This window comes from Pecten maximus, chromosome 5 (genome assembly GCF_902652985.1).
Source record: "Pecten maximus chromosome 5, xPecMax1.1, whole genome shotgun sequence".
Lineage (NCBI taxonomy): Eukaryota > Metazoa > Mollusca > Bivalvia > Pectinida > Pectinidae > Pecten > Pecten maximus.
Genome location: NC_047019.1, coordinates 28,300,356 through 28,325,817, shown reverse-complemented (window position 1 = coordinate 28,325,817; position 25,462 = coordinate 28,300,356). Strand labels below are relative to the sequence as shown.

Here is a 25,462-nt window from a genome sequence, read left to right as displayed (position 1 = left end):
TTAATTTCATGCATATACATATTTGTTACAGATTCAATCTAGCAACTGTTAAGGTGGCTGAGTGCACATGCTTGTGTAGTGAGATATATGTTACAGTGTATATACAGGTTGGATAGGTGGTGTTAATTGTTTTCCTTTAAATAGTGACAAGATATCATTTGCCTTGAGGATCTCTCCAAATATAAATAAATGATTGTCTGCACTTAATCAACTATGTTCTTTGTATGCATGCACGTGTTCAACACCATTGGTTGTCATCTCTAATCTATATATAGTACACGGGAACTGCCTTTGTTATATATAAACCAATGAGAGATCACCAATGTTCTATTAACAATTAAGGTAAAGAAGCTTACACTCTTAAGTCATACACCCTTAATTCACCAGTAAGTTAGCTAGCATACACCCTTAACTCCAAAACCTGACCAGTCCTTAAATGACCCTGGCTGTTAAATTCATAGGGTATTAAGCAAAATAAACCATAATTCTAAAACCTGGCATGTCCTTAAATGACCCTGCATGGCTGTCCATAGGGCATTAAGCAAAATAAACCAAACCAAACCCTTAAGTCACTAGTGAGTTAGGTAGCATACACCTTTAATTCACTAGTGAGTTATGTAGTATACAACTTAGTCACTAGTGAGCTAGGTAGCATACACCTTTAATTCACTAGTGAGTTATGTAGTATACAACTTAGTCACTAGTGAGCTAGGTAGCATACACCTTTAATTCACTAGTGAGTTAGGTAGCATACACTTTTAATTCACTAGTGAGCTAGGTAGCATACACCTTTAATTCACTAGTGAGCTAGATAGCATACAGCTTTAAGCCACAGGTAACAAACACCCTTAAGTTTGGTTTGGTTTGGTTTGTATTTGTTTAACATCCTATTAACAGCCAGATTCATTTAAGAACATGCCAGGTTTTGGAGGTGGAGGAAAGCCGGAGTACCAGGAGAAAAACCACCGGCCTACGGTCAGTACCTGGCAACTGCCCCACGTAGGTTTCAAACTCGCAACCCAGAGGTGGAGGGCTAGTGATAAAGTGTTGGGACACCTTAGCCACTCGGCCACCGCGGCCCCTTACACCCTTAAGTCACAGTAAGGTAAAATACACCTTTTAGTCATAATTAGATAGCATAAACCCTTACAACAGTAATGAGTTAGGTAGCATACACCCTTAAGTCGGAGTAAGATAACATTTATGTATTAAATACAAAGAATATACAGAGTAATAGTTACTATAGTGACAGAAAGATCTATAAAATCGGTAGAAACTGTCTTCTGTGTAAATGTTACTTGTCATATGGAAAATATAAAAATAATTATTATTTCTATATAAACATTCAAACAAACAGAGGTATACACTTGGAATGGTCTTGTAGTACCTGTGATGGGCACTTCTCTCGCCATTTACCGATGACATATCATGTGTATACAATGACCGAAGTTATAGAAATCATTAGTAAGGGACTTTCTTCTGTTCCAATGACTGCAGCATGCATATATCACACAAATATCTAAGCATCTTTTTTGTTTGTTGTGTTTTTTATTGCTTTATAAAATCAATAGTCAAACAAAAACAAATAAAAGAGAATGTTTTAATTGTCATGTTCTAGTGCAGTGGCTTTCCGATACACACTGAAGTAGTAAGTGCCAGTAAATATGTTCCCTTAGCCATTTTGTTATTGTGACATCCATCTCCTGATAAATACAAGTGATCCTCGATTCTTTATACAACCAGTGATAATCACCATACAGATCAACTAGTGTATGATGTCAGGAATACAACAAACAACAGTAAATAGGAGGGTCCGGGTCAGATGACCTAAATAAATAAAGGTAGGTATAGAGTTCACACTCTATCACCATTTCCACCTCCTTGAGGGCTAAATTCTGGAAGTTCAGAAGAATATAAGCAGCTTATCAATAACAGCATGGAAGACACAAATAATTCTAAAAAATGATTTAACGATGACCACCAAATCATATTGCTGTTCTGAACACCTCCATATAATGATTCTGTATTTATACAGGTCAAAAGGTTACTTCTCTATATGACTGTTTCTGATTTATCTCAAATTGAAAATAGACAATGAACAAAAAATAAATTAAAGTTTTAAGACTTTGATGAACAAAACCAGAACACAAACGGACAACTTTTCCTTTTTGATAAGGACTAAAACATCACATCTTTTACACCTTTTTACATCCATCTGGCTATAAGCCTATGTCTGGTAATAAACTCACCACAGTCTAGTGCAGATTCTTATCAACAAATGCTACTTTGTAATCCTGCAATAAACCTAATCTTCATTTCAAATGGATGTTTATGCATTGCTTTTTTCCCCTCGTCTTATAATTAAAGAATAAGTATGGGGTAAAATTAATATCATTATACCAACCAGTCTTGTTTGGAATGAATTATCCTCATTTAGACATTTTAAACAATGTATTACTTCAATTTGACAAACAAGGCATTTGTCCTTTAACACAAAAACTTCATGAATTTCTTTAAGATAAAATGACAACAATTTATTGTTAGCTATTACAATCTTTTAACAAAAGCAAAATAAATTCAGTTAAAAATATGTATAATAATATTATGCATTTTACTGTGGAATAGTACATGTACATTTATAATAATATATATCTAAACAAAGGGCTCAGTGGGCCTGCATCACTCACCTGGCATATTCACTGCTTTGATGTCTTATGTCAGTTAATCAAACACTTTAACAAATTTGATGCCTGCGACCTGAATATGGGCCAAGGTTACAGGTTTTTGTAAACTTTGTTAGGTGTTATCTAATAATGTACAATATTAATAGTATACCAGCTGGAATATCTTGTTTCTAGGCCTTGTGGTTAATCAGAAGTTTGTTTGAGCATTTTACACCTGTGGGATTTGGGTCAAAATCACTTCTATTTGTAAACTTTATTGGGTTTAATCATCGAAGGAACCTACAAGTCCAGTATTAGGCCTTTTGCTTTAGAGAAAGAAGTTTATAGAGAAAATAACTGGCATTGAATAGAAGATAGATGACAGACTATAGACATCATGGCATAAGTTCACTTGTCTCACAGTGGGGTGATCATGAGTTAATAATGTTGAAAAATTCATCACTTTTTTAAATTACGATTATTATGATTCCTATTGAAGTTTTTTTTAAATGCAAATGAAATTTCGAAGTGACAATGTTTCATTTTTAAGATGTTTTGAATATTAACGTAATTGAAGTTTGAGCATTCATATCCTCTATAAGTGAAGATGACGTCACTGGAACATGTTTTTACCCATATGAATGGCCCAATCAGTGCATTTTATTCTGTTTTAAATCCTTACTCAAGAAAAAAATAATCCTAAAATATATAAGAGAAACTTTTAGAAACCTACATAATAAATTCTGTGAAGCTGTTTCATGGTCAACATGGGAAACACCAAGACAGATATCAATAGACATGAAGAATATTTTATATCATGCACTGTTTTATAGTGGTGGACGGACAAACAGATGATGTGAAATGCTTGGTACTAACATCGCGGGGTAATCCCTATCAGTTGGCACTACAAAAACATAAAGCCTTTAAATTATCAGCTTCATTTTAGATTGACTAGGTCTCTAAGTTACACAATTGTGTTTTAACACAAATAAGCCCTCCCCCCTCTCCAACTTTGGTAAATGTTCAAACATAAAAAAAAAATTCAACCAAAACGCTACAAAAAATGAATAAAACAAGGATGACCGAACTGTATGATGAGTTTTTTCTGACATACTAGAGGATAGCTTTTTACTGTGAAAATAGAGATTACAGAATGCCTCAATATCAAAGCACCAGTCGCAGACTTCAGCACTATAAACACCAGATTTATCTTGTAATACAGCCGAGTTCTTCACTAAAATGTTCCATTTAACACTGATTGTCGTATAAACAAGCAAATCTAATGTATCTTAAAACTACCTGAAAAAAACCTAGGCAGCAAATAAATTCTAAATCACATCAAAAACATATTTCCTTTTTTGAATTTTTCCATTGATTTAGGATCTCATAATCCATAACTACTACATTAATTTTCTGGAAAACAAATAATTTTTTTAAAATCAACTTTGAGTACTACAACATCGCACTGGTATTCAATTGTTTACAAATCACAGGCAAAATGTTATCACATGAAATGGAATGATACTAATCCTTCTCCTTTATCAAGTGACTGTCAACATTCAGATCAGGTTCTTGTCTTCTGATGTAACCATCCTTCCAAATATTTATCAAATGACCATCCTAAATACTTATCAGATGAATGGCCATTCAGAATGTCATGACCATCCTAAATACTTCTCAGATGAATGGCCATTCAGAATGTCATGACCATCCAAAATACTTATCAGATGCATTCAAAATGTCATGACCATCCAGTTTATCACAGGACCATTCATAACTATCTCTTAATCAATCTTAGAATGATGAAAATTTTGGATAACACCATCAACAAACTGGAAAGGAATCATGTTTGGAGTGATCTTGTTAATATTTGCTAATAAGGATGGTCATTTATGCTGTGGTCAGTTTAGGTGGTCACTCATACTGGTCATGCCATATAAGGATGGTCACATGCACTGTGGTCAGTTGAGGTGGTCACTCACACTGGTCATGACATATAAGGATGGTCACATACACTGGTCAGTTGAGGTGGTCACTCACACTGGCCATACCATAGAAGGATGGTCAGTTATTTTTCTATGGTCACTTCAGATGGTCACTTTCATTACATGATCTGAAAGGCAGTCACTGAAGCCTCAGGTTAGTCCATATATGTCACTAATTGTGGGAGAGCTTTGGTCACCCATTGAGATCAGACAAACATGATAAAACACCAGTCTTTATGGTGCTGACTGGCTCACTACAGAAGATAAGGGTCACTTGCTGTAGTCTGTCTCACAGCTGGATCATTCGTCATACTCATTGGTTAGGAAGTGGTAGACAAACGCTGCCCTCTTCATGTCTTCTTCACCTTGACCAACAGGTGACTCTTCCCTAGTAGATCTCAGTCTCTTTGAAGTCATGGGGGCTGGGGGTGGCCGCAGGAAAATCTTCCCAAATGTTGTCGCTACAAAATATTAAAATTGGTAAAAATTAGGAATAAGTATTTTGATTGGAAGTCATTGGTGTTTACCTCAAAATTTGATTTTAAAACAAAATAAGGCCTATTGAATTAAATTGTCGCTACAAAATATTAAAATTGGTAAAAATTAGGAATAAGTATTTTGATTGAAAGTCATTGGTGTTTACCTCAAAATTTGATTTTAAAACAAAATAAGGCCTATTCAATTAAATTGTATTTCTCTTGACTCATCTGAAATCTACATTTTGGAAAAAAGTTAAGTATCCCTGCTGACTTGAGACCAAGAGAGCAGGTTTCTTATTCCAACTGTAACATAAGGGAAATTGCTTAAGGAATTGGCAGATGTCAGAAAAATAAACATGAACTCTTTAAGAATTTAGTTCTATCAATCCCAGCATTCTGAGACAAGATGCCCATAGTGCCTGTATTGCTCACCTAGATATTTCCGTGCAAAGCACTCTAAATATAGTTATATTAAAAATGCTTTTTCTTTTTTAAGACCTGCCTCCTACTACCATATGCATTGCTCCACAGCAAACTTAAAACACTGCCAGGTCAGCTGGGGAGGCCATGTGGCTTTATATCCTTAACAATCATAGGGATGCCTTTTACTATACTGCTGGTGTCAATGTTTGACATTTGACCTTGACCTTTATCCTTTGGACCCAGCAATATTAGATCCCAGAACATTTAGTCAATTGAATAATTCTTATATTTCAACCTTATTCTCTTTGTATATTGTCAAAACAAGAGATCTTAGATGGATCTTGGCACCCACCATTGAATGATCTTTATTGGTTCTATATCAGACTGATCTTCTCTCTACTTTTCCTTTCTTTCTTTTTTTCTCTCTAATAATCTGACAAGTCAGGGACCTTCATATGAAATTTGAGAAACACCCTTCCAGTACTTTCCACGATATATCGATAACAAACTTCCATTCTCAAAATCAAAGATGGCCACCTGCCGGCCATTATGTTTTTCTGATCAAAATATCTAAATCAAATTGGCTAAACTAGGGACCAAGGGGGACCTACACATGAAGTTTGAGGAATATCCTTTCAGCAATTATCAAGAAATAGCATTAACAAGCATTGTTCACGGACAGACAACAGACGAATGACGGTGATTTGATGATGGTGGCTAATAAAATGTCCATGAGAATTGATATAGATTTAACCTTGATCCTTGAGACTAAGTGACCTTGACTTTTGAACAATTGACTCTTTGTTTAGCTCTAACCAACTTAGCTTTATCATATGTCATCAGAAAATGTTCATTAATGAAAAGATACAAAATTGACCTTGATCTTTGACCCGAGTGACCTTTACTTCTGGTCAGTTGTCTCTTTGTTTTATTCAGACCCATCATTTATACAAAATTGGTTTCCCCTCACCCAAGAATGCCTCTGACCATGCAAATTCAGACAAAATCCATTGTGGTGTTCATGACTAGTAGCAGTTTTTATGAAAAGACGACAGACAGACACCAGACACCGCAATATGTGACATAAGCTCTGTTCCTTCAACCAGGTGAGCTTAACATGGTTTCTATCAATTGGCCTATTTACATGATACTGGTTTTCCCTGTCTGATCTCATGGTTATCTTTAACTAATATATAAAGCACTGAATTCCCTTTGTTATGAGAAAGCTCCCTGCCAAAATTAGTGAAAATCCTTTTAGCTACTCAAGATTAGAAGTTTTTTTCTTTTCTTTTAGAAAGATGATGACTGATATATGACGCCTAATTGCCGTGCCACAGAAAAATAATCATATGAAAAAAATCATGATCAAGAACACCTCATTATATGCATGTTTATACCAATTAGTTGCTTCCAGGCTAAACCCTTCTTCTATTTATCCATTAAAACCTTAAAAAGTTGAAAGAATTGCAGCTCACAGGAGTATAATCAATGTTCATAACTCAATTGTGCTTCCACGTAAATTTTCTCTTGTTCATAACACATTGTATATGATACTGCATGCACTCGTCTGCTTGTGTGTAAATGGCGTTGTACTGTCTCTGAGATGTTGCTCTAAGACTACATGAGTACAGAAAAAACAACAATGCAATCTAATGCATTAATACCAGAGGAACCCGAGACCCATTTGGTTGATTGTCGACAGGTAACAAAGTATTAAGGATAAGTTGGGGAGATATAAAAAAGAAATTTGGACAATTACAACAGATCCTGGGAGAGTTCTGGCAGTATATGGGTTAACCTAATCTGGTACTTTCCTTCAGCTTTCATATAATTAGGATGTTCTTTGCACGATAATAATTCCTTCCTTATAAAGAGCACTCTTAACTGTACCAACATTCCTGTGGTACACGAATAATGTCAATATCAGATTAGGCGTAGCCGACATCTTTTTATGTGGATTGTCACATGCGGGTAAAACATAGCTCTATAGATTTACGGTTTGTGTGAAAAGTAAGTATCTAAAACACAGAGCTGCCAACATGACCCATTTAAATTTTGAACTCTGTCTTTGAAAGCACTTTCAACAATTAATAGTTTGTTAAATTTATACTGCATGGAGCATATAGTCTAACACAGTACCACTGACACTGGTAGCTGGTAGTAGATTTGAGATGAATTAAAAGTCGAGACCTACCAATTTGGAGTCAAAGGATTTCTAGTTCTATTTGAAGTTTATACGCATTCCCGGTGATAAAAGACAGAGAAGGTACCAGTAAAATCTGGGATATAGAAAAGGTTACTAGAACAAGAGGCCCACGGGGCCTGCATCACTCGATCGCCACAATATTTCAGTAATTTTGGCAAATCACTTTTAAGTTATGTATTTCTGTCAATATTTTCCTAAAACCAAATTGAGCATTCTGGTTACAAAGAATAATTAAAAGCACACTAGAGTACTGATAGGTTAGTATATATCCCCAATATATCATCAAGAATCCATCTGCCTATCACTGAGGTTCATTTGATTTCTGAAATTTGGACATCAAAACCAATTGCAAGTAGGAAGCAAAATATTATATTATATGCATGTACTTTAATGTGACACTTAATTGTTTCCTTCCAACTCCATATATAAGTATCAATACTCAATTGTAAAGCTTGATTTGTTGGTTTTTTCTAATACAGGGCCATTAATTTTGTCAGAGATCAAATTTGCCCTGGACCTAAGACCCAAACGGCATTGAAAATTGACCCAATAACTTTAATCTTTGATCAGCTGACATTTGTTTAATCCTAAACAACCTTTTCTTTACAATGTCATGACAAAATGTTCATCTGTGAAAAGATACAAAATTGACCTTGACCATTGACACAGTCGCCTTGACCTTGGTCTGATGACTGTTTAATTCTGACAAACTTTGCTTCATCACAAAATGTTCCTCAATGAAAAGATACAAAATTTGACCTTGACCTTTTACCTTTGCACCCTGTAACCTTGAGCTTTCGTCAGTTGAGTTATTGATGAATTCCAACCAATGATTTTCTTTGTATTGTCATCATCAAAATTTGTTTTAAAATGAAAAGATACACAGTATATCCCCTATCATGATCTTTGACCCAGTAACCTTGATTTTGGTCATTTGACTTAATGTTTGGTTCCAACCAACTTTGCCTCATAAAGCCATCAAAAAATGTTTATCAGTGAAAATTGCACATGGCTGTTGACCCAGTGACCTTGGCCTTTTATCATGCAGATGATACTTTTCTTTTTTTAATTGTGAGTTCTGAACTTTGCATCATATATTACAAACCTTATGACCTTGGCTTGTGGTCAGTCGGCTCTAGGTTTAGTTCTGACCAACTTTACTTCATAATTATATGCCATTACAAAATGTTCACCAGTGAAAACATACAGAATTTGACCCAGACCATGACCTTTGACCTTGACCTCTGATCAGTTGACTTGTTTAATTCCAATTCAAGTTTTGTACAAAACTGATTCCACTACACCTACTGATACTTCAGATCCAATATGGACTAAATCCTCAGGTCCTCACCAGGTGAGCTAAAGATAAGAATTCTAAATCCTTAAACTGGGGCAACACTAAATTTATATTTTAAACAGTATAAGAGAACATTATTTTTTCTTCATTGGCTTTTGTATATTTTTTTGGGGCATTTTGATCAGTGTAATGCCAGAAGAAAGAGTTTTTTGGTATGACACTGAAAAAAATAGTAAAAGTACAAATGAAGATGATATATTATGTTTGGTGTCTCAATTAAACAGTAGATAATCATTGCAATAAATTTATAATTTTTTGGTCATCAGAGACCCAAAAGAACTTTTTGTGACATAAAACACAGACACAACCAGCCCAAGGTTTATACAAAATTGGCTCCTATTTACCCAAGCATGCTTCAGACTTTCATTTCATTCATACAGGAAAAGAAGGATTTTGACCAATTTTGTGCATATTTCCCCGTTTAGCCCTGCTCCTACAGGACCAGGTGAGCTAAAAATAGCCCATATTTCAGGATACAAGTATTATTTCAGAGAAATCCTCATTATTCCAGACTTTTTGAGGTACATTTTAAGTGACTTTAATTTTTAAAATTTAGATTTTTGCATTTTTAAATGAAGGAGTCCCACAAGAACAACAAATTAACTTGTTGCCATCTTGTGTATCACTATAAAGGATATTTTTATCAAAAAAAACAAAAATAAAGGAGAAAAAATCATTGATTTCTCAATACTGACATTCTTTTGAATACGAGGCTCTATTGTAAGTAATGCACCATATATACTTAAATCAATTATGTATATAGTAATTCTATAACAGCAGCTTGGAGGTGATATTCGAGCGACAGATTACAATGCTAAATTGTCTCTTTGTGCAACGTTTGAACTTATTCTATCATAATCTCAAAAATCAAGTATTCTACAATGCTTCCAAACAAGTTAAACTCATTAGTTTCGACAATGTAATTTTCATGGCCACACAACTTATATCTCCTCACTGCCAAGATCAACACAAATGTGATTATAAAGTCTCAAAATTGGATCAATTTCAAGGTTAAGAGTTTTTATATTTAAATTTTATTAGATAACAAGTGTTCTATTTGTAGGGCATGCGCTGCTTTCCTAAAAACAACCAGAATTACGATCGGAGGAAGCAAGATGCAAACTACTTTGACATCTCCACTCTCATAATTGGCCTATTTGTCTGTAAATGACAGCTGAATATGATTAAGGGCATGATAAATATTAAATGGTCAATTAAGACAATAAAACAATACATGATATAGGGCATAAAAGACCCTGTCAGTTGTTTTGTATCAAAATATCACTCATAAACAAGAGGCCCATGGGGCCTGTATCGCTCACCTGGTTGGATTGGACCAAATGTCAAAATAATGTTCATATTGAATTTGTTTTATTTGTAAATCTCTAACAATGCTATATATGGTTATAGTGTGGGAATCCGAACTGCTTTAAAGATTAATGAAGTCCAGACTCTCTAAAGGTCTGAAAGACCTCAAGAATTGTTTTTAGAACATACATGCATTCATCACTTTATAACTAGTAGCGATTTAAAGGAATTACCTCTATTTCCCCTATTGGGCCCCACCCTTTTGGCCCCTCGGGGGGTCAGAGTCACCATTTATGCAAAATGTGTTCCCCTTTCCCCAAGGATGTTTTTGACCAAATTGGGTTCAAATCCATTCATAACTTTATGACAATTAAGCAGGGATTTGAAGGAATTACCTCTATTTCCCCTATTGGGCCCCGCCCTTTTGGCCCCTTTGGGGTCAGAGCCACCATTTATGCAAAATCTGTTCCCCTTCCCCCAAGGATGTCTCTGACCAAATTGGGTTAAAATCCATTCATAACTTAATGACTAGTAGCGATTTAAAGGAATTACCTCTATTTCCCCTATTGGGCCCCGCCCCTTTGGCCCCTCGGGGGTCAGAGTCACCATTTATGCAAAACTGTTCCCCTTCTGCCAAGGATGTTTCTGACCAAATTGGGTTCAAATCCATTCATAACTTTATGACTAGTAGCGATTTAAAGGAATTACCTCTATTTCCCCTATTGGGCCCCGCCCCTTTGGCCCCTCGGGGGTCAGAGCCACCATTTATGCAAAATCTGTTCCCCTTCCCCCAAGGATGTCTCTGACCAAGTTGGGTTCAAATCCATTCATAACTTAATGACTAGTAGCGATTTAAAGGAATTACCTCTATTTCCCCTATTGGGCCCCACCCTTTTGGCCCCTCGGGGGGTCAGAGTCACCATTTATGCAAAATGTGTTCCCCTTTCCCCAAGGATGTTTCTGACCAAATTGGGTTCAAATCCATTCATAACTTTATGACAATTAAGCAGGGATTTGAAGGAATTACCTCTATTTCCCCTATTGGGCCCCGCCCTTTTGGCCCCTTTGGGGTCAGAGCCACCATTTATGCAAAATCTGTTCCCCTTCCCCCAAGGATGTCTCTGACCAAACTGGGTTAAAATCCATTCATAACTTAATGACTAGTAGCGATTTAAAGGAATTACCTCTATTTCCCCTATTGGGCCCCGCCCCTTTGGCCCCTCGGGGGTCAGAGTCACCATTTATGCAAAACTGTTCCCCTTCTGCCAAGGATGTTTCTGACCAAATTGGGTTCAAATCCATTCATAACTTTATGACTAGTAGCGATTTAAAGGAATTACCTCTATTTCCCCTATTGGGCCCCGCCCCTTTGGCCCCTCGGGGGTCAGAGCCACCATTTATGCAAAATGTGTTCCCCTTCCCCCAAGGATGTCTCTGACCAAGTTGGGTTCAAATCCATTCATAACTTTATGACAAGTAGCGATTTAAAGGAATTACCTCTATTTCCCCTATTGGGGCCCTGTCCCTTTGGCCCCTCAGGGGTCAGAGCCACCATTTATGCAAAATCTGTTCCCCTTCCCCCACGGGTGTCTCTGACCAAGTTGGGTTAGAATCCATTCATAACTTTATGACTAGTAGCAATTTAAAGGAATTACCTCTATTTCCCCTATTGGGTCCCGCCCCTTTGGCCCCTCGGGGGTCAGAGTCACCATTTATGCAAAATCTGTTCCCCTTCTGCCAAGGTTGTTTCTGGCCAAATTTGGTCAAAATCCAATAAGAACTTCTGGACTAGTAGCGATTTAAAGGAATTACCTCTATTTCCCCTATTGGGTCCCGCCCCTTTGGCCCCTCGGGGGTTAGAGTCACCATTTATGCAAAATCTGTTCCCCTTCTGCCAAGGTTGTTTCTGGCCAAATTTGGTCAAAATCCAATAAGAACTTCTTGACTAGTAGCGATTTAAAGGAATTACCTCTATTTCCCCTATTGGGCCCCGCCCCTTTGGCCCCTCGGGGGTTAGAGTCACCATTTATGCAAAATCTGTTCCCCTTCTGCCAAGGTTGTTTCTGGCCAAATTTGGTCAAAATCCAATAAGAACTTCTTGACTAGTAGCGATTTAAAGGAATTACCTCTATTTCCCCTATTGGGCCCGGCCCCTTTGGCCCCTCGGGGGTTAGAGTCACCATTTATGCAAAATCTGTTCCCCTTCTGCCAAGGTTGTTTCTGGCCAAATTTGGTCAAAATCCAATAAGAACTTCTTAACTAGTAGCGATTTAAAAGAATTACCTCTATTTCCCCTATTGGGCCCCGCCCCTTTGGCCCCTCGGGGGTCAGAGTCACATTTTTGCAAAATCTGTTCCCCTTCCCTCAAGGATGTCTCTGACCAAGTTGGGTTCAAATCCATTCATAACTTTATGACTAGTAGCGATTTAAAAGAATTACCTCTATTTCCCATATTGGGCCCCGCCCCTTTGGCCCCTCGGGGGTCAGAGTCCCCATTTATGCAAAATCTGTTCCCTTTCTGCCAAGGATGTTTCTGGCCAAATTTGGTCAAAATCCAATAAGAACTTCTTGACTAGTAGCGATTTGAAGTAAATGTTGACGGACGATGGACGGATGACGGACGCTGCGCCATGACATAAGCTCACCGGACCTTCGGTCCAGGTGAGCTAAAAAAACCCATCAATAATCAAACAGCAAAGATGACAATCATGATGTTTTGAATAAACTTTTTCATCATCACTCAAAAGGCTAATTTTGTATAGTGTCAATGCCTGTTTAACAGAAAACATTTAACCAGATAAAATCATATTTAAAACCTAATTCAGGGGTAATGTTGTTTTAGTGTTTTTCACTCTGGAAACTAAATTATGACTGCATGCACCAATCGTAGTTTATCTACATTGGTTTCCATGACAATCATTGTTGGTGTGCTAATTCATCATTCAGCTAATCTTTTTTAATTTGGTTTTGTTTTTAATTTGCCTTCTTTAAAACCATTTTCAATTTTTAGTATTTCATCTGAATAATACTGTCAGGAAAAAAAGTTCCTAAATAATAATTTACTTTTTTTTCAGCCTCACAATATATGTATGAAGTAATGATACAACTTTTACAATAGATTATGATGATGGGCTCAAAGTTATCTCCCCTGATTCTTTCAAATAAAATTCAGTTTTTCCACCCTTGCCCACAAATAAGCCCCTTTCCTCATTTTTACAGATACAGCTATCACTGATTCACAAATTAGCCCTCCCCAAACTTTATTACGTAATTTTTACACTAGCTAGGAGATGGGTTTACTTGATGATAAATATGGTACGTAACACTAATGTTTTTTAGAATTAATTGATACAATAGCCTACCATCCTTTTGTTAAAATTAAATTAAAGGTGAAAATTAAATTCCCATCACCTCCCATTTCAGACTTACTCTACAAGTCTATAACTTTGCTGTATATCATGTGGTATGTCCAAGATATGAATCCCCAGGAGTTTTACTTTCAATAAAGCAAAATTGAATTTAATTCATTTCAGGCCTTCTTGAAAACTGAACATTCTTCAAAGATGGCAGGTCTGTTGACAAGTTTGAGCTCAATCTAAGACCAAATTGAACGATATTTCTCCCTTGAGACGGACCAGAATAACTCCACAGCGATGGAATTCTGCCATGTGTCTGGGAGCATTTGCAGTCAGTGACTGATAAACCTGATGGAGCATGCATTGATCATCCAACTTAGACAATGTTCCCCATGATCTACACCACAGACAGTATACCAGTAACACATTCACTGTTTATATCCTCAGTTCAGATGGGGGTCTTCACAAAAATCTTAACTATAGATACATTCCTCGAGACAATGCTGACGATTTCAGTACTTGATGCATACAAGAGGCAAGTCTGAAGATGTTTATTAATAACATCAGTGATGTGTGTATCTAAAGATACTTACAACCAATACATATTACAAACATATTGGGATTTGACTAGTCAAACCAACCCTCAGCCATCCTCTCTAATCCACCAAAAAAGTTAGCGGTTCAACCCCTCAGCGGATGATGACAAAATAAGTGGTTCAACCCCTCAGAAGATGATGACAAAGTTAGCGGTTCAACCCCTCAGAAGATGATGACAAAGTTAGCGGTTCAACCCCTCAGAAGATGATGACAAATTTAGCAGTTCAACCCCTCAGAAGATGATGACAAAGTTAGCAGTTCAACCCCTCAGAAGATGATGACAAAGTTAGAGGTTCAACCCCTCAGAAGATGATGACAAAGTTAGAGGTTCAACCCCTCAGAAGATGATGACAAAGTTAGCGGTTCAACCCCTCAGCGGATGATGACAAAGTTAGTGGTTCAACCCCTCAGCAGATGATGACAAAGTTAGTGGTTCAACCCCTCAGAAGATGATGACAAAGTTAGCGGTTCAACCCCTCAGAAGATGATGACAAATTTAGCGGTTCAACCCCTCAGAGGATTATGATTAAGTTAGTGGTTCAACCCCTCAGCGGATGATGTCAAAGTTAGAGGTTCAACCCCTCAGAAGATGATGACAAAATTAGCGGTTCATTCCCTCAGAAGATGATGAGACAAGTTAGTGGTTCAACCCCTCAGCGGATGATGACAAAGTTCAACCCTCAGAGGATGATTTCCAAAATTAGTGGTTCATTCCCTCAGAAGATGATGACAAAGTTAGCGGTTCAATCCCTCAGAAGATTATGACAAATTAAGTGGTTCAACCCCTCAGAGGATTATGATTAAGTTAGCTAGTGGTTCAACCCCTCAGAGGATTATGACAAAGTTAGTGGTTCAACTCCTCAGCGGATGAGGACAAAATTAGCGGTTCAACTCCTCAGCGGATGATGTCAAAGTTGGAGGTTCAATCCCTCAGAAGATTATGACAAATTAAGTGGTTCAACCCCTCAGAGGATTATGATTAAGTTAGTGGTTCAACCCCTCAGAGGATTATGACAAAGTTAGTGGTTCAACTCCTCAGTGGATGAGGACAAAATTAGCGGTTCAACTCCTCAGCGGATGATGTCAAAGTTAGAGGTTCAACCCATCAGAAGATGATGACAAGTTAGTGGTTCAACTCCTCAGCGGATGAGGACAAAATTAGCGGTTCAACTCCTCAGCGGATGATGTCAAAGAGTGGTTCAACCCCTCAGAAGATGATGACAAAGTTAGTGGTTCAACCCCTCAGATGATGATGACAAAGTTAGTGGTTCAACCCCTCAGCGGATGATGACAAAGTTAGTGGTTCAACCCCTCAGAAGATGATGACAAAGTTAGCGGTTCAACCCCTCAGAGGATTATGATTAAGTTAGTGGTTCAACCCCTCAGCGGATGATGACAAAGTTAGTGGTTCAACCCCTCAACGGATGATGATAAAGACAGATACATGATTTCATTTGAGGGGAGACATAACAAGATGGACCGGTCTTAAACACTGTTTATTTACATTAGTTCTCACAATCTGGACATCAAGTGATGACATTTCCAACAGGCCTGCACATATAGACAGATATCCACCATATTATATTTGAGTGATTCCAGTAAAACCACAACTCAGAGAGGAAATCTCTTTTAAAGTCAATACCTCTTATTGAGAGGTAAATTTGTTAAACATCTTCAATGAAGTAAATTTTGTTTTTCTATTAAAAACATTGGGAGCAAATTTTCTATTGTTAAGTCCACTCAACTATCCCCTAAGAACAATTTAATTCACCTTGAGAGACAGCGACATCCATCAGGATATTACTTCTCCATTTGATCTTTCAATAGAAGCAAATTGATCATTTCATTTGGGGATTTGATGCGTGTAGCATTTACCAAATCCCCTCTGTTGCCATTAAATCTACAAAGCCTTGATTACAGCACTCCCTTCCACACTGATTGCAATCCACTTTTTAGCGACATTTCAGAGTCAAATTTAACAAGAAATATCTGTAAAAGAGAAAAAAAGAATCTTGCAAATTAGATTCTTAAAAATTTTTTTCAATATGATGGCATTTCTTCATCAAAATGTGATCCATTTTGTTCTATTTTTACCAAAATTCTGCAGTTTAACAAGACTGAATGCCACAATGAATTACATCCGGAGATGGATAAATTCTGTCACAAAAGAAAAAAAATCCCATAGGTTAGTGTATTAACATAACTTACTTATCTCAGGTACAAAGACAAAATGTGCTAGACAACAGAGCATGATTTACCATCAAATTAATGTGGAAACCTGTTTATGGCAGCAACGGTACTCGACAAGAGCTAAACAAATTTGGTTAAATCAATTTTACACAGAGGAAATTACACCAAAGATATTTGGGCTTCCGATCATGTCATGCATTCAGATTTCTTTAAAGAAACTTGCTAATGGTTTGAATAATTCCTTCCATATTTATCATTCATTTATGCCATCTTGACATTAAATTGTATTTCAGGTTTTTTTTCTCGTCTTTAAATTGTTCTTTGATTTCTACCATCACCAAATTGTCATTGTCTGTCCATATGTCATGGTACTAAAGATAATCACCAATGAGGGCCTTATAAGACAATTTTCTAAAATCAAAATAAAGGCTTTATAAGGTAAACTTGAGGTCTACATATCATGTCCTGCTACCTAGCATCATGTTCTGTCTGTCCATATGTCCTATTACCTAGCATCATGTTCTGTCTGTCCATATGTCCTGTTACCTAGCATCATGTTCTGTCTGTCCATATGTCCTGTTGCCTAGCATCATGTTCTGTCTGTCTGTCCATATGTCCTGTTACCTAGCATCATGTTCTGTCTGTCTGTTCATATGTCCTGTTACCTAGCATCATGTTCTGTCTGTCCATATGTCCTGTTGCCTAGCATCATGTTCTAACTGTCTGTCTATATGTCCTGTTACCTAGCATCATGTTCTGTCTGTCCATATGTCCTGTTACCTAGCATCATGTTCTAACTGATTGTCCATATGTCCTGTTACCTAGCATCATGTTCTAGCTGTATGTCCATATGTCCTGTTACCTAGCATCATGTTCTGTCTGTCCATATGTCCTGTTGCCTAGCATCATGTTCTAACTGTCTGTCTATATGTCCTGTTACCTAGCATCATGTTCTGTCTGTCCATATGTCCTGTTACCTAGCATCATGTTCTAGCTGTATGTCAATATGTCCTGTTACCTAGCATCATGTTCTGTCTGTCCATATGTCCTGTTACCTAGCATCATGTTCTAACTGTCTGTCCATGTCCTGTTACCTAGCATCATGTTCTAGCTGTCTGTCCATATAACCTGTTACCTAGCATCATGTTCTAAATGTCTGTCCATATGTCTTGTTACCTAGCATCATGTTCTGTCTGTCCATATCTCCTGTTACCTAGCTAATGTTCTAACTGTCTGTCCATATGTCCTGTTACCTAGCATCATGTTCTGTCTGTCCATATGTCCTGTTACCTAGCATCATGTTCTGTCTGTCCATATGTCCTGTTACCTAGCATCATGTTCTGTCTGTCCATATGTCCTGTTACCTAGCATCATGTTCTGACTGTCCATATGTCCTGTTACCTAGTATCATGTTCTGACTGTCCATATGTCCTGTTACCTAGCATCATTTTCTGTCTGTCTGTCCATATGACCTGTTACCTAGCATCACGTTCTAACTGTCTGTCCATATGTCCTGTTACCTAGCATCATGTTCTAGCTGTCTGTCCATATGTCCTGTTACCTAGCATCATGTTCTTACTGTCTGTCCATATGTCCTGTTACCTAGCATCATGTTATAACTGTCTGTCTATATGTCCTGTTACCTAGCATCATGATCTAACTGTCTGTCCATATGTCCTGTTACCTAGCATCATGTTCTGTCTGTCCATATGTCCTGTTACCTAGCATCATGCTCTGTCTGTCCATATGTCCTGTTACCTAGCATCATGTTCTAACTGTCTGTCCATGTCCTGTTACCTAGCATCATGTTCTAGCTGTCTGTCCATATAACCTGTTACCTAGCATCATGTTCTAAATGTCTGTCCATATGTCTTGTTACCTAGCATCATGTTCTGTCTGTCCATATCTCCTGTTACCTAGCTAATGTTCTAACTGTCTGTCCATATGTCCTGTTACCTAGCATCATGTTCTGTCTGTCCATATGTCCTGTTACCTAGCATCATGTTCTGTCTGTCCAAATGTCCTGTTACCTAGCATCATGTTCTGTCTGTCCATATGTCCTGTTACCTAGCATCATGTTCTGACTGTCCATATGTCCTGTTACCTAGTATCATGTTCTGACTGTCCATATGTCCTGTTACCTAGCATCATTTTCTGTCTGTCTGTCCATATGACCTGTTACCTAGCATCATGTTCTAACTGTCTGTCCATATGTCCTGTTACCTAGCATCATGTTCTAGCTGTCTGTCCATATGTCCTGTTACCTAGCATCATGTTCTTACTGTCTGTCCATATGTCCTGTTACCTAGCATCATGTTCTAACTGTCTGTCTATATGTCCTGTTACCTAGCATCATGATCTAACTGTCTGTCCATATGTCCTGTTACCTAGCATCATGTTCTGTCTGTCCATATGTCCTGTTACCTAGCATCATGCTCTGTCTGTCCATATGTTCTGTTACCTAGCATCATGTTCTAACTGTCTGTCCATATGTTCTGCTACCTAGCATCATGTTCTAGCTGTCTGTCCATATGTCCTGTTACCTAGCATCATGTTCTGTCTGTCCATGTCATGTTACCTAGCATCATGTTCTGTCTGTCCATATGTCCTGTTACCTAGCATCATGTTCTAGCTGTCTGTCCATATGTTCTGTTACCTAGCATCATGTTCTAGCTGTCTGTCCATATGTCCTGTTACCTAGCATCATGTTCTAGCTGTCTGTCCATATGTCCTGTTACCTAGCATCATGTTCTAGCTGTCTGTCCATATGTTCTGTTACCTAGCATCATGTTCTGTCTGTCCATATGTTCTGTTACCTAGCATCATGTTCTTACTGTCTGTCCATATGTCCTGTTACCTAGCATCATGTTCTGTCTGTCCATATGTCCTGTTACCTAGCATCATGTTCTTACTGTCTGTCCATATGTCCTGTTACCTAGCATCATGTTCTGTCTGTCCATATGTCCTGTTACCTAGCATCATGTTCTAGCTGTCTGTCCATATGTTCTGTTACCTAGCATCATGTTCTAGCTGTCTGTCCATATGTCCTGTTACCTAGCATCATGTTCTGTCTGTCCATATGTCCTGTTACCTAGCATCATGTTCTGTCTGTCCATATGTCCTGTTACCTAGCATCATGTTCTGTCTGTCCATATGTCCTGTTACCTAGCATCATGTTCTAGCTGTCTGTCCATATGTTCTGTTACCTAGCATGTCCTGAATGTGGGCCACCTTTATTTTAATGAACAATGCCAAAGCCTCTCTCAATTAAACTGTTTGTCTACATGTTCATACAGAACTGTCCATGAAGGTACCCGTATATATTATTCCCCAGGAATGTATCTTATAGATATGTAAACAAATTGTATAGAGGTAGCCTGATCATTGTAATTATAACTTTAATAATTTATCATTCAATACATCTCTGCATCCTTGAGCATTTATAGATTAACTGGTAACTTGATTTTTCAGTGCCCTTTAACCGACGTTAACACTGGCCAAGTATTTTTCGTCTTTATTCGCATTTATTTTATTCCCTTGATTACCATATATTGTGGAAATCTGTGCAATGTGATCTGTGACCTAACCAACATCAACATTTAATACTGTCCGTAAGAACTTCAAACGATTAATCTGGTCCTGGTGTGGCCATAAATACTTCACAAAGAATCAAAGCCCTGAAGTTGTGAATCAAGGCGAAACATCTAAAATCGTATTTTCTGACAATTCTTTAGGAAAGTTCAGAAGCAAATAACTCCTGTATTATGATATGCATAATTTTTTTTTTTTTTTTAAATTAATTAATAAAGTATATTCATTATGAAGTATTATATACAGGCTTCACATTACTTTAAAAAAAAAAAGGATTTGAGATTATAAATTTCTGGGTTTTCTGAAAATGTGTTTATATCGAAAATTTGGAATTGCCATACAGCAAAAAAATCGTTTCATGTACGTAGCAGATGAGGTATGAAAGCAGAAAAACTTAATGGTGAACATATATGTCAAAACAAAATTTATTCTGTCTTTGGGATAGAGATAGCTTGCAAAAAAATTGTGGAGGGAATTGTGTCATTTTGGGTCAAAAATCATGATATTTTGAAATTTTTAGGGTTTTTTGAAGTGGATACTATGGTTTTCACAGGTCTGTAAAACACAGAAAAAATAAGCTCACTTATCCTTCAGAGCTGTATTTATCAAAATTGCAAATGTTGTATAGATTACAAATATATACTTTAATAAAGGTAATAGGTAGAGTTAACTGGCTATGTTTACGTGCCTGATTTTACAGAATAGGACATCTTTACTGTACACTGTTACCTAAGGGACTGTTACTACCAATGTATCTCACTAGAAACTGGAGGAGACAATTGAAAACAACAAGGAAATTGGCAGAGGAAAAAAATCATATGGCCCTAGCAATACCCCTTGTGATACCTAAATTGTTTTAAGTTGTCCTTCCTTATATCAATCCCTAATACCTATACACGGAAGTTAGATCCGACATCAACGAAGCCTAGATACCAGTGTACTGCTGTTGTATTCCCATGGCTTTCTCGGCAGTGCACAGGCAGGAATTTTATAAGGGTCATCTATAATACTACTACATGTACTAGTAGTAGAATGTTGAATTTCAAACACAAATAAATATCTGAAAATTTGCACAAAAATAGTCATGTAACACACCAAAATGTTTGTTTGGACATGTAGTTTCTTAGAATCACCAATAATTTGCTGTTGATGCCAACAGTTTTTTCTATAGAGTAACTTTGTGGTAAGATGTAGCATGGAATAATTCAAAGTCACACAAATAACCAAACCTGAAAATAGCTGAGCTGTTATACTCATAAGTGTGCCCCAAACTCCACGGTAGAACATTTTTTCTAAAAGCAGCCTTTGTGCCATGTCTAGAGCTCCTTATAGTGTCTAATAGGAGCATTTTTGATGTTTGACATACCTCCTTATAGTGTCTAATAGGAGCATTTTTGATGTTTGACATACCTCCTTATAGTGTCTAATAGGAGCATTTTTGATGTTTGACATACCTCCTTATAGTGTCTAATAGGAGCATTTTTGATGTTTGACATACCTCCTTATATGCCACATTTGAGTGATATCGTTCAAAACCGCCATTTGCATTTCAAAGTCAAAATAAAAACAATGTTTATATACATACAATGTATAATAAAGTCAAATTTGGTCAAACCAATGCTCCTATTTTGTGCTTTAGACTCTCGTGAGCAAAACGACATGGCTATTTTGTGCAATATAAGCAATTTAAATGAGCTAATTATATATAATTATGTCCCCTTGAAACACACATTTAATTATATATAATTATGTCCCCTTGAAACACACATTTTTCGCATGTTTTCCTGAAATTTACAACAAACTTTATAAATTACATGTCAACAGCAAGGCCAAAGGTTTGTGACGATACACTCTAAAAGTTGATAAAGTTACTTCTGTTAAATTGTACCATAGCAGGAATCTATAGGCCTGTATAATATCACTGTTTTGACTAGATTTACTGTTTAGATGCCCCTTAATAACATTTATACTTTCACTGGCTACAATGCCATTTTTTGCCGTGATGTTCTGACGTCCCCATTATACACTACCAATTTTAGCAATGTTATACACTTGTGGTGCAGTACTTAAGTACTGATCCCTGAAAATCACCAAAGTTGTGCTCCAGTAGAACTTCAGTGATCCTAATCGTCTAATATGTGGCAGGCCCTTAGAGAGATTATATGGTCAGGGAGTGTCAACTGACCCCAACTCTATCATGTGAGTCTTGGGTTCCCAAGTGGTCATGGTCATGTTATTATTATAAACAAGAAATGTCCCCCTCCTGCCGCCATGCAATGAGGGTTGTTTGTATAATGAAATTAATTATAGTCTTGTAACACAGGGTCAGGGTCAATTTAGCTTTCCTAAATAGGGAGGTAAATTCTACCTCTTATAGATTAATTACACACATCTTAAAATGTTTAAGGATTATTGCTGGTAAGTTTAGTTGAAATCCCATTGCATTTATATGAAGCTACTAATTGTAATGGGAAACCATTGCCTAAGTCCCCAAAAACATCTCCCATATTCCCAAAGATGCAAATGTGTATGGTCTCTCTCAGCAATGAAACCCACGCAATTGAATGTGCAGTCTCTAACATCCCTATAAAACAATTTTCATAGAAATCAAACAATATCTAAATTTTGTCCAATCAGAAGCTTCCATGTGGTCACTATGGCAGCCATACCCATACAATTGAATTCAGTCCCCTAATATACCCTTATATAAAAATTTTCATCAAAATTGGACAATATTATAATTTAGACCAATCAGAAGCCTCAGTGTGGTTACTATGGCAACAAAACCCATGTAGTTGAATTCACAGTCCCCTAGTTAATACCCCTATAAACCAATTTTCATTGAAATTGAACAATATGTAAATATACATTGCACACATCTACAATGATAACGATTACAAGTTTTGTTGAAATCCCCCAAGCAGTTTAGGAGGAGTAGCTAGCAGACCGTTATGTGTCTACAGAGGAAAGCCGGTCGGACAACCTGATTACAGTGTTCACCCCCAACTCCTACTGCAACTTGTTGCAGGGGTCGGGGGTGGGAGTGGGGTGGGGGTGGGGGGAGCGGGGGCATAACAAGGTCCAATCTGATCAGACAGTTTTGATAGGAATCATCAGATACTAAATGTTGTAATTTAAAACGAGATATCAGTACAGTTATTAGTTGATTACAATGTCCTTTTGAGGAAGGAAATAATTAAAATTCTATGGCTGTTGGACATGGGTACCCATAAATCTCTGTATGTTAGCGATAGTATCACTCATATCTCCCTACTTGCTCTGTATACAAAGTAAGCAATAAAATGACTGCAATGAAAAATATGAAAGTGAACTATCACCCTTTTTTAATTGGAAGCCTTTTCTGGAAAATCTAATGCATCTTGGTAATATTTTGTGATTTGTGGAGACTTTAGCGCTGATTTATAGCTGGTAATTTAGACACGGCATGACAGAGAATTGCTTCTCAAATTCAATTTGTTTCATGTTCTGTTGATGCATAAATCAATGATTCTGTGGGATATGTTTAGTGGTGTGTGTACGGACGGCCCCGACACTATATACTGGCAAGTAAATTAATGGGGACCAACTACCTACGACAACCGCAACCAACACAAACCCACACACATATATATCTATACTGGCCTGGAGAAATTGGAGAAAATTCCAATTAGCATATACATTGTCACATTTAGCTTGACGTCTGTGGTCAAATTATGGCTGCCTTAGACCAATGAGACTGACAGCAAATATTACTTCACAAGCCATGAACATAAAGTGTTCAGATATTCCAATATTAAGTAATAATGAACAGGAAAAAAACGTTTTCCTTTTCTTGTAATATTTGCTAAATAAGCTGTCCTCTTTTAAGGGAAGATTGACCTTTGGTCATGTATTCACTCATTGAGTCTAAAGAACTTGTAATGAATCAAACCACCACTGATTATTGAATTTTGGTGCTGACTGCGCAGATTCGATCAACAGGAAAGGGAGAAAGATCTCATTTTTTTTTTTAGCTCTGGCTCTTCCTAGCAATTAACTTAAAGTTACTGTAAATGGGAGTGTGAGACAGGACCTTTATCACACCTGACAGTAACTGTAAATGGGAGTGTGAGACAGTACCTTTATCACACCTGACAGTACCTTTATCACACCTGACAGTAACTGTAAATGGGAGTGTGAGACAGGACCTTTATAACACCTGACAGTAACTGTAAATGGGAGTGTGAGACAGGACCTTTATCACACCTGACAGTAACTGTAAATGGGAGTGTGAGACAGTACCTTTATCACACCTGACAGTAACTGTAAATGGGAGTGTGAGACAGGACCTTTATCACACCTGACAGTAACTGTAAATGGGGTGTGAGACAGTACCTTTATCACACCTGACAGTAACTGTAAATGTAGTGTGAGACAGGACCTTTATCACACCTGACAGTAACTGTAAATGGGAGTGTGAGACAGTACCTTTATCACACCTGACAGTAACTGTAAATGGGAGTGTGAGACAGTACCTTTATCACACCTGACAGTAACTGTAAATGGGAGTGTGAGACAGTACCTTTATCATACCTGACAGTAACTGTAAATGGGAGTGTGAGACAGTACCTTTATCACACCTGACAGTAACTGTAAATGGGAGTGTGAGACAGTACCTTTATCACACCTGACAGTAACTGTAAATGGGAGTGTGAGACAGTACCTTTATAACACCTGACAGTAACTGTAAATGGGAGTGTGAGACAGTACCTTTATCACACCTGACAGTAACTGTAAATGGGAGTGTGAGACAGTACCTTTATCACACCTGACAGTAACTGTAAATGGGAGTGTGAGACAGTACCTTTATCACACCTGACAGTAACTGTAAATGGGAGTGTGAGACAGTACCTTTATCACACCTGACAGTAACTGTAAATGGGAGTGTGAGACAGTACCTTTATCACACCTGACAGTAACTGTAAATGGGGTGTGAGTCAGTACCTTTATCACACCTGACAGTAACTGTAAATGGGAGTGTGAGACAGTACCTTTATCACACCTGACAGTAACTGTAAATGGGAGTGTGAGACAGTACCTTTATCACACCTGACAGTACCTTTATCATACCTGACAGTACCTTTATCACACCTGACAGTAACTGTAAATGGGAGTGTGAGACAGTACCTTTATCACACCTGACAGTAACTGTAAATGGGAGTGTGAGACAGTACCTTTATAACACCTGACAGTAACTGTAAATGGGAGTGTGAGACAGTACCTTTATCACACCTGACAGTAACTGTAAATGGGAGTGTGAGACAGTAC

General features: G+C 37.4%; 1 protein-coding gene across 1 annotated transcript in view; it reads right to left on the bottom strand.

The window, feature by feature from the left end:
• Nucleotides 1–2,110: 2,110 nt before the first annotated feature.
• LOC117327728 (inositol polyphosphate 5-phosphatase OCRL-like) overlaps nucleotides 2,111–25,462 on the bottom strand; it is an 86,752-nt gene continuing 63,400 nt past the window's right edge. Inside the window, exon 25 of the mRNA XM_033884856.1 lies at nucleotides 2,111–5,109. Within this exon, the coding sequence (XP_033740747.1) occupies nucleotides 4,949–5,109 (161 nt within the window). The 3' untranslated portion in view covers nucleotides 2,111–4,948. The remainder of the gene's footprint in view (nucleotides 5,110–25,462) is intronic.